Below are 15,448 nucleotides of genomic sequence, written 5' to 3'. Positions count from 1 at the left end.
TGTTTCCCATGTCAAGGACACTGTGTTATTGGTATAAATCTTCTGACCCCTTGTTGAATTGGCTTGAAGTACTTTAAGAACAACAAGAGGTGGGTCAAGATGGAAAATTGGCAGAGATGATGTTGCCCTCTTTACACCATAAACATTCAAACAACCGAAACAATTATTGTGTTTCTAGATAGTAAACTGGAAATGCTCATTTGCCTTAAATATAGCCACCTTCTCTCTGAGATGAAGATGAAGAAAGGAAATCATTACAAATGACAAGGAATGTATGATGAGTCAGCAGTGGTGTCTTTTCACGAACATCACAGAAAGAATAAAAGGCTCAATCAAAAACAAAACATAAAGAAAAGAAAATCACCCGATTGGTTGTAAAAATCACAAATGTGCAAAAATTAAAGAGTTAGGAGCTTACAGTCACTTTTACATCAGTGTGCTAATGCACCCTTTTGTCAAAATAGATAATTTCATGTCTTTTATCAAATGTATGCTTGGAAGGAATTTGCAACAGTATACAAGTGACATTTACAAGCTCACCTCAGCTAAAGAGAGAAGCCCAACAGTGCCAATAAACATTGTGAAGATTAATTTGATACAATTACACCATTGCAGTGCTATACATTTTAATACAGTGTATACATTTTGATACAGAGCAGGGTTCTCACATAAGTAAAGATATTGTTTCATGTGTTTCTATCATTTTGATCACACAAAATGGAATATGTTTACTAGGCTTCATGTCTTTGGCTAAGCTTCCACACTGTTTAGAAAAATGAAAACAGACCGGCAATACTCTATTCAAAATCCTTTTAGATTTATCATCAGATAAAAATAATATTCCACAGAGAGATGTGGAATTGAAGGCAGTCCAAGCACCAAATAGAGAGAGACTGATTTGCTGACTCAGCATATTGTGCTCTATAAAACAAGAAGTCGAGTATGAATCCATTTACTGGTGCTGACTTCAAGTAGGTGAGTCAAACTGAAAATATTGATCAAATTCATGATAGTCTGCAGAATACTAAAAGTTTAAGAAGTTTATCACATCCATTCTGTGTACATAAATGATAACCTCCTTAGATGTGCATGCTAATGGAGTTTTTTTTTAAATAGATTGTTCACATCATTTGGCCAACTTTTACTGACTGGAAAGGAGGTAGAATCTACTATTCCATCCCATAAAGCAAAATTCCTTTACGTTATTATTATTATTTTTGTTGAACCACTTACAATTTTAGTTACCACCTAATGCAAGTCTTTAATGTTTGGTCTTTCTGCCTAGTACTGAGCTACCATGGGCGAGTTGGAGTGCTTTGGCCCGGCGGCCATTTTCCTCAGAAAGCCAGAGAAGGAGAGAATTGAGGCTCAGAATGCACCATTTGATGCAAAGACAGCTTACTTTGTGACTGAACCACAGGAGATGTACCTCAAAGGGGTGCTAACCAGCAAAGAAGATGGCAAAGCCACTGTCAAAACTCTGTGCGGCAAAGTGAGTTTATATGTTTGCAACTAAAAGCGATATAAAAATGTGAATTTAGTATTTGTTCTAGATTTCATATTAATCTCAGGAGGTTGTCTTTTGAATAAACCTCACCTGCCTCAGTGATTTATCATTTGCTATCTGTTCTATTTTTTCCCTTTAAAGACCATCACAGTGAAGGTGGATGAAATTCACCCAATGAATCCCCCCAAGTTTGATAAGATCGAGGACATGGCCATGATGACCCACCTCAGTGAACCCACTGTGCTGTACAACCTCAAAGAGCGTTATGCAGCATGGATGATCTACGTAAGAGAGCAGTACTTCAAATTTACAGCGGTTTTATTTCAACTAAAATGTCTGTATAACTGATAGTTGCAACTGAGTTTTACTAATCTCTCTTGCAGACCTACTCCGGGTTGTTCTGTGTCACTGTGAACCCTTACAAGTGGCTCCCCGTGTACGATTCTGGAGTCGTGTCAGCCTACAGGGGCAAAAAAAGAATTGAAGCCCCACCTCACATCTTCTCCATCTCTGACAACGCATATCAGTTCATGCTCACAGGTATGAGCTTGTGGAAGAAACTAAATTAAGATATTTTTTTAATCTATCTATATTTTGTTGGGTAAAATCAAATGTGTTTCACTCTCTGTAGATCGTGACAATCAGTCGATCTTGATCACGTGAATATTTCTCAGATTTTCCAATTTGAAGGAGTATTTCATCTTGTAATTAAATTCAGCATCAAAGAAATTGGATACATTTTATGTTGCATTATTTTATTTTCAGAGGAGAATCTGGTGCAGGAAAGACTGTGAACACCAAGCGTGTCATCCAGTACTTTGCAACAATCGCTGTATCTGGAACGAAGAAGGTAGAGCCTGGAAAAATGCAGGTATATATAGTATTTGTTTGTCAATATGATAATAAGGATGGAGCAAATCAGTAGAACTCTTATTTGACTTGTATGTCTGCTACTTTCTGAACACATCAGGGGTCGCTGGAGGATCAAATCATTGCAGCCAACCCCTTGCTGGAAGCCTATGGAAATGCCAAGACTGTGAGGAATGACAACTCTTCTCGCTTTGTGAGTACTGAGCCAACTGCATCGCTCCACTGTTTGTTTTGATTCTGTAATGGAAAATTGTTATCTAATGAATCTTATATCTGGTAAAATCTTCAGGGTAAATTTATCCGAATTCATTTTGCCACCACTGGTAAACTGGCCTCAGCTGATATTGAAACTTGTGAGTCCTTCTTTCTTTCACAGTTCAGTTGATTAAAATAAACATTCATTTCATTCTTTTGATAATCATGTTACTGATCCGTAGATCTGCTGGAAAAGTCAAGGGTAACTTACCAGTTGTCTGCCGAGAGAAGCTACCACATCTTCTACCAGCTCTGCACTGGCCATAAGCCAGAACTGCTGGGTAAAAAAACTGGACATCAAATTTTAATATACTATTTAAATTGAATACAGTTTTACCAAAGATTAAAAAAACAGATACTGTAATATTTTTGAGCAGTATAAATATATATATTTTTATTTATTTGTATTAATAATTCTCTTGCAGAGGCTCTTCTGATCACCACTAATCCATACGACTATCCCATGATCAGTCACGGTCAGATCACAGTCAAGAGCATTGATGATGTGGAAGAGTTCGTTGCAACTGATGTAAGTGGAAGTCAAATATTTGAGCACATTTTATGCATAATAATGTGAATGTATACTCTGCACATCTCCGAAACACTTTATAAAATGTTATATACAGCACACATTTGATTGTTTTTGACTTACAGTCAGCCATTGATATTCTGGGCTTCACTGCTGAGGAGAAAATGGGCATCTACAAACTGACAGGAGCCGTGATGCATCATGGGAACATGAAGTTCAAGCAGAAACAGAGGGAGGAGCAGGCAGAGCCTGATGGAAATGAGGGTGTGATTTCAATCTAAATTCATCTTTAGAAACATCCATAGGCTATATTGCCACAATGTGGACACATACAAGTAATTTAATTTAAATATTTCTTCCAGTGGCTGATAAAATCGCTTACCTCATGGGACTGAACTCTGCTGACATGCTGAAAGCTTTGTGTTATCCCAGAGTGAAGGTTGGGAATGAATATGTGACCAAAGGTCAAACTGTTCCTCAGGTATGTGCATTTAAAAATGCATCATTTATGTATGTTACATCCCTCAGTTTTTTATGAATATATGTTTTTATGAATAATGAATGAAATGGTATAAAACGGTATTCTTTCTTTTCTAAATTAGGTGAATAATTCGGCAATGGCTCTGTGTAAGTCAGTCTATGAGAAAATGTTCTTGTGGATGGTTGTCCGAATCAATGAGATGCTGGACACTAAGCAAGCAAGACAGTTCTTCATCGGAGTGCTTGACATTGCTGGGTTTGAAATCTTTGATGTAAGTTAACAAGATAAAACTTTTTTTTTGTTGATACTTTAGCTTTTGCTTCTTGTATAATGGTCTGAATTTATATTAATTGCAGTACAACAGCCTGGAGCAGCTGTGCATTAATTTCACCAATGAGAAACTGCAACAGTTTTTCAACCATCACATGTTTGTGCTGGAACAAGAGGAATACAAGAAAGAAGGTATTGAGTGGGAGTTCATTGACTTCGGTATGGACTTGGCCGCCTGCATTGAGCTTATTGAGAAGGTAACAAATTTCACCTTCAGGACATACAGTGCATCCGGAAAGTATTCACAGTGCTTCTCTTTTTCCACATTTTGTTATGTTAGAGCCATATTCCAAAATAGATTATATTCATAATTGTTTACCTCAATTCTACAAACAATACCCCATAATGACAATGTGAAAGAAGTTTGTTTGAAATCTTTGCAAATGTATTAAAAACAAAACAAATCACAGCCTTTGCCATGACACTCAAAATTGAGCTCAGGTGCATCCTGTTTTCACTGATTATCCTTGAGATGTTTCTACAACTTGACTGGAGTCCACCTGTGGTAAATTCAATTAATTGGACATGATTTGGAAAGGCACACACCTGTCTATATAAGGTCTTACAGTTAACAGAGCATGTCAGAGCACAAACTAAGCCATGAAGTCCTGTAGACCTCCGAGACAGGATTTTATCAAGGCACATATCTCGGGAAGGCATCATTCTCAAAAAGACAAGCTGTAATTGGTGCCAAAAGTGCTTCAACAAAAGTATTGAGCAAAGGCTGTGAATGTGAATTTATTTTAAAAAAAGTTTTTTTTTTAAATTTGCCAAACAAACTCCTTTCACATTGTCATTATGGGTTATTCTTTGTAGAATTGAGAAAAAAATGAATTTAATCAATTTTGGAATAAGGCTTTAACATAAAATATGGAAAAAGTGAAGTGTTGTGACTATACAGTGGATGCACTGTATATTGCTTTCTGTTTTTCTAACATAACTGCTATACATTGATCCCTTATCTTTTCTCAAAGAAATGTTATCTTTCTTGCAGCCAATGGGCATTTTCTCCATCCTTGAGGAGGAGTGTATGTTCCCCAAAGCAACAGACATGACCTTCAAGAACAAGCTGCATGACCAGCATCTTGGTAAAACTCCTTCCTTCCAGAAGCCCAAACCGGCCAAAGGCAAAGCTGAGGCCCACTTCTCCTTGGTGCACTATGCTGGAACTGTGGATTACAACATCACAGGCTGGCTGGATAAGAACAAGGACCCTCTAAACGACTCAGTGGTTCAGTTGTACCAGAAATCTTCATTGAAACTTCTGGCTCATCTGTATGCTGCTCATGCTTCTACTGAAGGTCTGCAAAACATTACTGCATTATCTTAAAGTATTAATATTCTGCATTTTTTTAAATAAATGTATTATAATTTTACTATACAGAGGCAGCAGGTAAAAAGGCTGGCAAGAAGAAGGGTGGTTCCTTTCAGACAGTGTCTGCTATGTTTAGAGTAAGTTTGTATCATGTTAATTATGTGTTTATGTTATAGGTGTTCTAAAAATGCTTATATTAGTTATATACACTCACCGACCACTTTATTAGTTTTTTTCTAGTATCGTGTTGGACCCCCTTTTAACTTCAGAAATGCCTTAATTCTTTGTGGCATAGATTCAACAAGGTGCTGGAAACATTCCTCAGAGATGCTTGCCTATATTAACATAATAGCAACACACAGATTTGCCACATATCCATGAAAAAAGGATCTCCAAATACCTAATAAAGTGTCTGGTGAGTGTATGTACTTGTCAAGTATTTCAACATATTTTGGTCACAATTCTACAGGAGAACTTGGGAAAGCTGATGACCAATTTAAGGAGCACACATCCTCATTTTGTGCGCTGCCTGATTCCAAATGAATCAAAAACTCCTGGTAAGTATGTTATTTATTCCAATAATAAATAGTGCTTTGTATAACAATATCACCAAGACTCAATCTTGTTTCAGAGTATTAATGTTTCAAATTTACAATTAAATCTATGCCATTGTATAATTTTTCAGGTCTTATGGAGAACTTTCTGGTGATTCACCAGTTGCGCTGTAACGGTGTACTGGAAGGAATCAGAATCTGTAGGAAAGGTTTTCCAAGCAGAATCCTCTATGGTGATTTTAAGCAGAGGTATTTTACATACATACATATGTGGACATCATGCTTTTTTTTTTTTTACTATGACACTTATTTGTCGTGGAAATTCAACTGAAATGTAATGAAATAACTTCTGTTTCAGATACAAAGTACTGAATGCTAGTGTCATCCCTGAGGGTCATTTCATGGACAATAAGAAAGCTTCAGAGAAGCTTCTTGGCTCTATTGATGTGGATCATACCCAGTACAAGTTTGGACACACTAAGGTACACACTATCAAACCATCTGACTTATTATGTACATGACAATATTAGATAATAGTGCATAATTGCTCAATTATTTGTGATAGGTGTTCTTCAAAGCTGGTCTGCTGGGAACCCTTGAGGAGCTGCGAGATGAAAAACTAGCTGCGCTGGTTACCATGACGCAAGCTCTTTGTCGCGGATTTGTTATGAGGAAACAATTTGTCAAAATGATGGAGAGGAGGTATGGGTATGCTTAAAGAAATATACAGTAGGGGGTAAACCTTTATATTCACACAGAGGATCTGACCATTTATTCTGGTTGTATAATATAGAGAGTCCATCTTCAGCATCCAGTATAACATCCGCTCATTCATGAATGTGAAACACTGGCCGTGGATGAAGCTGTATTTTAAGATTAAGCCCCTGCTGAAGAGTGCAGAGACCGAGAAGGAAATGGTAGTCATGAAAGAAAATTTTGAAAAAATGAAGGGGGATCTTACAAAGGCACTTGCAAAGAAGAAGGAACTGGAGGAGAAAATGGTTTCTCTGCTGCAGGAGAAAAATGACCTGCAGTTACAAGTGGCATCTGTGAGCAGCTTCCTGAAAAGATGATAAATAAGCAATTCATCTTTATAAGATAATAAATACACAATTAATTTACTAATAACAACAAATGATGTTCTAATCAACAGGAAACAGAAAACCTTTCTGATGCTGAGGAGAGATGTGAAGGACTCATCAAAAGCAAGATCCAGTTTGAGGCGAAACTTAAAGAGACAACTGAAAGATTAGAGGATGAGGAAGAAATCAACGCTGAACTGACAGCCAAGAAGAGAAAACTAGAGGACGAGTGCTCTGAGCTGAAGAAAGACATGGATGATTTAGAGCTTACCTTGGCCAAAGTGGAGAAGGAGAAACATGCCACTGAAAACAAGGTTCAATTTCTCAACTCATATTTCTCATCAAGTATCTGACCTGATGTGACTAACAATTTCAAATAATTTCTTTATTAGGTGAAAAATCTTACAGAGGAGATGACCACACTGGATGAAAACATTGCTAAGTTAACCAAAGAGAAGAAAGCCCTACAAGAGGCACATCAGCAACTTTTAGATGATCTGCAGGCAGAGGAGGACAAAGTCAATACTCTGACGAAAGCTAAAGCTAAACTTGAACAACAAGTGGATGATGTAAGTTACAATGTTGACTGCAATATATAGGTTTATTTGTTCAATTTTAGATGTGGATGTTGTAATATTGCAATCTTATTTAATAGCTGGAAGGTTCTCTGGAGCAAGAAAGGAAACTCCGTATGGACCTTGAGAGAGCCAAAAGAAAGCTTGAGGGCGACCTGAAACTAGCCCAAGAATCCATTATGGATCTGGAAAATGAGAAGCAACAATCAGATGAGAAGATAAAGAAGTAAGACTTTAACTTTTAAATTAAACGTTATGAAGAGAATAACATTTTTGATGGTATGTAAATCATATACATTTGTTAAAATTATTTCTCATAGGAAGGACTTTGAGATAAGTCAATTCCTAAGCAAGATTGAGGATGAACAGTCTATTGGTATTCAACATCAAAAGAAGATCAAGGAACTCCAGGTTACTTCTTAATACATGACATAAGGGTTGATGATTGATCACATAATCTGGCTCAAGAAATCATCATAACTGCCATTTATTTCAGGCCCGGATTGAGGAGCTGGAGGAAGAAATCGAGGCAGAGCGTGCCGCTCGTGCTAAGGTTGAGAAGCAACGATCTGATCTCTCCAGAGAACTTGAGGAGATCAGCGAGAGGCTTGAAGAAGCAGGTGGCGCCACTTCTGCCCAGATTGAGATGAACAAGAAACGTGAGGCTGAGTTCCAGAGACTACGCCGTGATCTGGAGGAGTCCACCTTGCAGCATGAAGCCACGGCTGCGGCACTCCGCAAGAAGCAGGCTGACACTGTGGCAGAGCTGGGCGAGCAGATCGACAACCTCCAGCGTGTGAAACAAAAGCTAGAAAAAGAGAAAAGCGAATACAAAATGGAAATTGATGATCTGTCAAGCAATATGGAGGCAGTTGCCAAATCAAAGGCATGACAATTTTTTTTTTTCCTGCATATAGCATTTTTAATATAAGAGTCATACTCATAGTATTTTTTCCTTTCAGGGTAACTTGGAAAAGATGTGCCGTACTCTTGAAGATCAACTGAGTGAACTTAAGAGCAAAAATGATGAAACAGTCCGTCAACTAAATGATTTAAGTACACAAAGAGCAAGACTAGCAACTGAGAATGGTATGTAAGAATACAAAGCCACACTTCAAACTCCAATCTAAAGGTTTTTCCTACATTTTCAAGGATTCATGGAATTGTTGTCTTTTTCAAAGGTGAATTCAGTCGCCTACTAGAGGAAAAAGAGGCTCTTGTTACTCAGTTGACTCGAGGCAAGCAAGCTTTCACTCAGCAGATTGAAGAGTTTAAGAGGCATATTGAGGAAGAAATCAAGGTAATTGTTTACTATTTTGGAAGGATCTATAGCAAATAGGGGAACATTAGCAAATAATGCTGTGTTTGTTGCTTTTCAGGCAAAGAATGCCCTGGCACATGCTGTGCAGTCAGCACGACATGACTGTGATCTGCTCAGAGAGCAGTACGAGGAAGAACAGGAGGCTAAATCTGAGCTTCAGCGCAGCATGTCAAAGGCCAACTGTGAGGTAGCTCAGTGGAGAGCTAAATATGAGACTGATGCTATTCAGCGTACTGAAGAACTTGAGGAAGCAAAGTAAATTAAATGACCTGGTTAAATGTGCTTACAAAAAGAAATTAAAATGTAGCGATGACTAATATTTCATTATTGCTCTTAGGAAAAAGCTTGCTCAGCGTTTACAGGATGCTGAAGAGTCCTTTGAGGCTGTGAACTCAAAGTGCGCTTCTCTGGAGAAAACCAAGCAGCGACTGCAGGCTGAAGTTGAAGATCTCATGACTGATGTGGAGAGAGCTAATGCTGTTGCTGCCAATCTTGACAAGAAACAACGGAACTTTGACAAGGTACTGGATGTTTTAATATTTGCAACTTCTCTGTGCAACATGATGTCCTTGCTCACATATTCAATTTACTTTTTCCAAGGTTCTGGCAGAGTGGAAGCAAAAGTATGAGGAAAGCCAAGCAGAACTGGAAGGAGCTCAGAAAGAGGCCCGTTCACTTAGTACAGAGCTTTTTAAGATGAAGAACTCATATGAAGAAGCTCTGGATCATCTGGAGACCCTCAAGAGGGAGAACAAGAACCTTCAGCGTAAGATTTTTCACAAATACAAAGTCCAGATGTTAAAGAGACATGCTTGCAAGTGAATACTCTGTTTTTTAAATTGCTTGTAGAGGAAATCTCTGACTTGACTGAACATATTGGTGAATCTTGTAAAACCATTCATGAGCTGGAGAAAGCCAAGAAAACAGTTGAAACAGAGAAAATAGAAATCCAGACTGCTCTTGAGGAAGCTGAGGTAACTTTTTTTTTTTTTTTTAAATAACTACCATAATCATTTTAAATATATTGTTAACTACTGCTGTCCTACTGGTCTACAGGGAACCTTGGAACATGAGGAATCTAAGATTATGCGTATCCAGCTTGAGCTAAGCCAAGTGAAAGGGGAGATTGATCGTAAATTGTCTGAGAAAGATGAGGAGATCGAACAGATCAAAAGGAACAGCCAAAGAGTGATTGAATCCATACAGAGTACTCTAGAATCTGAGATCAGGAGCAGAAATGAAGCTCTAAGAGTCAAGAAGAAGATGGAAGGAGACCTCAATGAGATGGAGATTCAGCTGAGCCATGCAAATCGTCAGGCTGCTGAAGCTCAGAAACAGCTCAGGAACATCCAGGGACAACTCAAGGTAAAGTCGTGGAGCTTTTTGTACCTTGTTGTTTGAAAAATGCTGTTGTCCTCAGGTGGAAACCGAACTTCAAACTCTTCAATCCTGATTCTATTGCAACAAGTTATTCATCTTTTGTTAGGATGCCCAACTGCACCTTGATGATGCCCTGAGGGTTCAAGAGGACATGAAAGAGCAGGTTGCTATGGTTGAACGCAGGAACAACCTGATGCAGGCTGAGATTGAGGAACTGAGAGTTGCTCTGGAGCAGACCGAGAGAGGCCGCAAAGTGGCCGAGCAGGAACTGTTGGATTCCAGTGAGCGTGTAGGACTTTTGCACTCCCAGGTTTGTTTTCAAATGTTTCTGATTTAATTCCTCTGCCTCTTAGACAAAATCACCAATTGGTAAACCACGTGTTACTCTCTAATATACAGAACACCAGTCTCATCAACACCAAGAAGAAGCTTGAGGCTGATTTCATTCAAGTCCAAGGTGAAGTGGATGATGCTGTTCAGGAGGCAAGAAATGCAGAGGAGAAGGCTAAGAAAGCTATTACTGATGTGAGTACCTTTTTTTTTTTAAATACACATGATATGTTCTAAATGTCCATATGTACACACAATTACAAACATTTTTACAGAGAAAAGCTGTAGTCACATGTCATTTGTGATTGCAGGCCGCCATGATGGCAGAAGAGCTGAAGAAAGAGCAGGACACAAGTGCCCATCTTGAGAGAATGAAGAAGAACCTGGAGGTTACAGTCAAAGACTTGCAACACCGTTTGGATGAGGCTGAGAGTCTGGCCATGAAGGGTGGAAAGAAGCAGCTCCAGAAACTGGAAGCTAGGGTACTCTTTTGTGCAATATGTATAAAGTTTATGAAATCCTGGAATTTTTGTAATCTAAATTTTCTGTGTAATTCCCAGGTTCGTGAGCTGGAGAGTGAGGTTGAAGCTGAGCAAAGAAGAGGTGCCGAAGCTATTAAAGGAGTTCGGAAGTATGAGAGAAGAGTTAAGGAATTCACTTACCAGGTAGGTTATTTTACTTGACCTCTGAAAATAATTGGTTTGTTAACAGAGTAGCATTAGCAACAATGCAAAGTCTTTTTTTTTAACAGACTGAAGAGGATAAGAAGAATATAATCAGACTGCAGGATCTGGTGGACAAGCTGCAGATGAAAGTAAAGTCATATAAGAGACAAGCTGAGGAATCTGTAAGTACACTATTATACAGTGACGTAATCATAATCAAGACATTATTTATTTTTGATGATTTCATAATCTACTGATGCATGTGTAAATCCACTACAGGAGGAACAGGCCAGCACTCACCTGAGCAGATTCAGGAAGGTGCAGAACGAGATGGAGGAAGCTCAGGAGAGAGCTGACATCGCAGAGTCCCAAGTGAACAAGCTCCGGGTAAAGAGTCGTGAGCTGGGAAAGGTATTTCTGAAAGTTATTTATCCAGAACTCTCTTATCTAGAAACTCAAATCCAGAATATTAAAAAAAACTTATTTTATTCCCCCGCAGGGAAAAGAGGTTGCAGAGTGAATATCACCCTTCAAGAAGAGACAGCAGTGAACAGGCATATAATATGAGTTTGTGCTGTAATATAATATGAGCCGTGTGGTCAATAAAGTTACCCACCAGACAACAATGGCTGTGTTTTTCTTTTATTTAAAATGTTGACTTGCTCTCACCATTTCAAACCTGTTTTGTTTCTATATTAAGATATAGCTCTAAAGAAAAATTAAGAGATTGTTGCAAAAGTGGCAGTTTTTTTGGATTCACTATTTATATGAATGTTTTTGAGTAAAATTAAACATTTTGTTTTATTCTATAAACTACTCACAACATTGTCTTCCAAATTACAAATGACAAATTTTACTCCATAAAATGACAACTGGTCAAAATAACAAAAAAGATGCCATGTTTTCAAACTTCGTATAAAGCAAAGAAAAAAACTAAGTTTACATTATATATATATATATATTTTTAAACAACACAAAACTAATGCTTTAACTTAAGATTTTAGAAATCCGTATTTGGTGGAATAACCCTGATTTACAAATTCCAACCAGAGCTTTCATGCATCTTGCCATGCTCTGTACCAATTGGTCACACTTCTGTTGGGTGATATGCCACTCTTGGCGCGAGAAGCTTAGTTTTGTTTGATGATCACCTTCCTCTTAATGAAAGTGCAATTTTAGGATTTCATGCAAAAAAAGGCATTTCTGTTTACATAAAAATATATATAAAAATCCTAAAATATATGTTTACCGTATAGACAAAATTGCATACATTTGATTTGTTTAAAGCAATTAAAAGTTAACTAAAAAGTTAACTAAAAGTTTTTTTTGTGTGTGAATGATGATTTTAAAAATCCTTATTGCTAGAACTGCTCGATCTTTTGCTGTAGTATCACAGTGTTGGTAATGTTAAATAGAAAATATTAATAAGATATTCAATGAGATCATTGAATCAGACCACAACATGATGATGTCATTATCAAAACATAACCAACAACATCTGATAATGTTTTCTCTAGGGTTTTTTGCCTTAGCAAATGTGGTAAGGCAATCATGGCTCCACTGTAAGCCATGTCATACTGTAGGATCGCAATTGTCATTAATGTCAGACTGTACAGCAGTTTTTTTAAATTATGGCTTTTCTTAAAAAAGTAAACTAAAAAACAAATACGTGCGTGGAGCAAGTGGTCCTTTGTTGTCGTCTCAGTAAAATGCGTTTTCAGGTTCTGCAGTAGAAGTCATACTGCAGCACTGTGCGTAAAATTTTCTGACACTGCCAGAATTTCATCTGAAGTAAAATTTGATCACAATGGTCATTAATAGGGTGTTGGCAAATGTGTTAAACTAGCAATCAAAGACTTTGGCCTAGGATCAGAGGAATCTTTTTGGAATCACAAAATTTGTCTCAGATGTCCTGTTTTCTTACCTTGAGCTCCTTCTGTTGCTCTGGCTGAAAGGATAGTATTGGGAGATGGGAGAGATCGCACAAACAGCTTTAGATTGCTAGGAATGCTCACTCTTTCTAAATAAATGTGGTATAAATATGCTCTTTTATCAGTATTTTTCTATGTGAAATGGTAAATACCTGTTTGATTTAGCATGATTGATGTGTACTCCTGACACAAATTAATAAATTAATGTCACTGTAAAAAAAATTGGGGGAAAATATTGGTCAAATATTGATGCTGATACAGCTCTGGAAAAAATGAAGAGACCAATAACATTGATTTCTCAATGTCTCAGTGTAATGTTGTTATGGAGGTATATTAAGGGTGGGGTATATGATAGCGTTGTGGGGCTACTGGCCCGATAGTGGAAAAGCAACTCAATTTTGGCCTTGGTGCTTGAGGTTTATGGCTATTGGCCCTATACAGCACATGGTTAGCCCTGGCCCGACAATGGAAAAGTGGCTAATGTGAACTCTATTTAAGGCTGTAGTCAGTTGTAGTTAGAGTTGTAGAATTCCTGTTCTTGTTGTTCTTCTTTTCTTGAGTGATTCTACTTGTTAAAAGCAGGTGTTCATCACTAACGTGTTACTTTAACATTGTAGTGGGGACACATGTAAGTGTTCATTTGAAACTGAGGATTTTGCTGTGGGTTTAAAAGGTGCATGAAAAAAGTAAATTACCGTAATTACAAAAAACTGTAAATTAATTTACAGCAACAGTAGAAAAACAGTAATTTACTGGCAATCCTGGTGTCAATAGATTACCATAAAATCAAGGGGAAAAGGCAAAATACTGCAAAACCTAACAGTCAAATTTACTGAACAAACCAGTTAATTACACCAAATTATTAGTGAAAGTAATAGAAAAAGTCAGTTGTCCAGGAGAGTAAATGTTGAACTGAAGTATTATTTTATGTGTTTTTTGGATATGATATAGAGAAGATCTGTTATTGTTTACTGTTCTGTTGGGATTTAAAGGCTTTTATTTAATCAAGGTTAATTAAGTAGCTTTTTTAAACGTTCCTTAGAAACAAACATTACTGGTGTGCATCTTGAGCCAACACAATGGCACAGACATATTTTAAGATATGTCAGTACAATTTGCTTTCAGTTAAAACAGCTCACACATACATTTTAGTCTGGGATTAGATTAAAGCCTATAGACTTACATTTGTGTGAAGCCGAAGGATAGTGTTTCTGTTGTCTGTTTTGTGGGTTACCACATTGTGCTGAAGAGTACAGCATGTTGTTTAATTTAATGGCAGTAACTGTGTCGCTGCTAATGAGTGATTCTCTCTTTGTTAATTACTTGTTAGATAAAGATTAACTGCATGACATTTGAATTAAAGCCATGTCTGCAGTTTAGTTTTATATTAAGAAACAATCCTTTGTAGTGGACTCAGATTAAATAATTTCACAGTACTAACGCCATATAAATAATATATTTTAAACTGATTTGAAGCTGTCGGTTTCCCAAATGAGTTTTCCCAAACAGTAATGCAACACAGCTAATAAATTGTTTGTTATATTATATATATAAATTGAACCTTATTTAAAATTCATATATTTAAAATCGGCTGTAGACACATCTTAAACTGAAAACCCTTACAAACTCTACTTCTTTATGAAAATAGTATGCAAATTGGAACACAAACTTTCATCTTTAATTTCACACTCATCTTTTATACTGGTAGTCTCATAAATTACTAAATTTAGCATGTAATTTAAATAATTAGTTAAATACACAAACTGTAATCTTCATTTACAGATCTATAGGAGACTAATTTAATAAACATTCCATATTTTAGATATTTTATATTGAGGCAGCTAAGTTTAATTCTTACTTACAATTATTATTATTATTTTTAATCTCACGATGCCATAGTTTAACCAATATATTAGCACGTGTCCACACACTGCGGTTTGTAGAATGGCACAACATTGAGGAAAGAACCCCAAACCAAGTCTGTGTGATGTCATGCCATTTCATCAAAAATGTTATATTAATTATAATATAATAAAGATTCATACCCATCCGTGATGGTATTCTAAGAAACCCAACCACATCCAGCAGGAGATAGAGCCTTCATTAGCAGCAGATCTATGCTCAGCGAACGTGTAAATGTGGTATCATACGCACATGTTGAACAATAAGCTCATCTTTAACCACGAGGAAGCAAAGATGCCTTATTATATTTCAAAGTCCTAAAAAAAGAAGCTGCATCATTATGAACTGAAACTATGATACAACTGTCTCACCCAAGAACCATTATACCAACCCACAGTCTTAAATGCTCCACACTTGCATG

General features: G+C 37.1%; 1 protein-coding gene across 1 annotated transcript; it reads left to right on the top strand.

The window, feature by feature from the left end:
- The first annotated feature begins 960 nt into the window (after positions 1–960).
- On the top strand, positions 961–11,820 carry LOC137094424 (myosin heavy chain, fast skeletal muscle-like). Its single transcript, XM_067460095.1, has 41 exons — positions 961–975; positions 1,117–1,159; positions 1,286–1,492; positions 1,649–1,792; positions 1,891–2,047; positions 2,139–2,166; positions 2,273–2,378; positions 2,478–2,570; positions 2,667–2,730; positions 2,815–2,913; positions 3,058–3,161; positions 3,287–3,425; positions 3,524–3,642; positions 3,764–3,913; positions 3,999–4,169; positions 4,967–5,273; positions 5,357–5,424; positions 5,757–5,844; positions 5,973–6,090; positions 6,200–6,323; positions 6,407–6,543; positions 6,635–6,890; positions 6,995–7,237; positions 7,316–7,492; positions 7,579–7,724; positions 7,819–7,909; positions 7,995–8,384; positions 8,461–8,587; positions 8,680–8,798; positions 8,878–9,074; positions 9,157–9,340; positions 9,420–9,585; positions 9,669–9,793; positions 9,876–10,184; positions 10,306–10,509; positions 10,599–10,724; positions 10,841–11,011; positions 11,090–11,194; positions 11,281–11,376; positions 11,474–11,605; positions 11,694–11,820. The coding sequence occupies exons 3-41, from the start codon at positions 1,298–1,300 to the stop codon at positions 11,712–11,714; spliced, it is 5,796 nt and encodes a 1,931-aa protein (XP_067316196.1). The 5' UTR covers positions 961–975; positions 1,117–1,159; positions 1,286–1,297; the 3' UTR covers positions 11,715–11,820.
- Positions 11,821–15,448: the final 3,628 nt, after the last annotated feature.

The sequence above is a fragment of the Pseudorasbora parva genome, chromosome 12, assembly GCF_024679245.1.
Source record: "Pseudorasbora parva isolate DD20220531a chromosome 12, ASM2467924v1, whole genome shotgun sequence".
NCBI lineage: Eukaryota > Metazoa > Chordata > Actinopteri > Cypriniformes > Gobionidae > Pseudorasbora > Pseudorasbora parva.
This window is presented reverse-complemented; position numbering and strand designations above follow the sequence as displayed.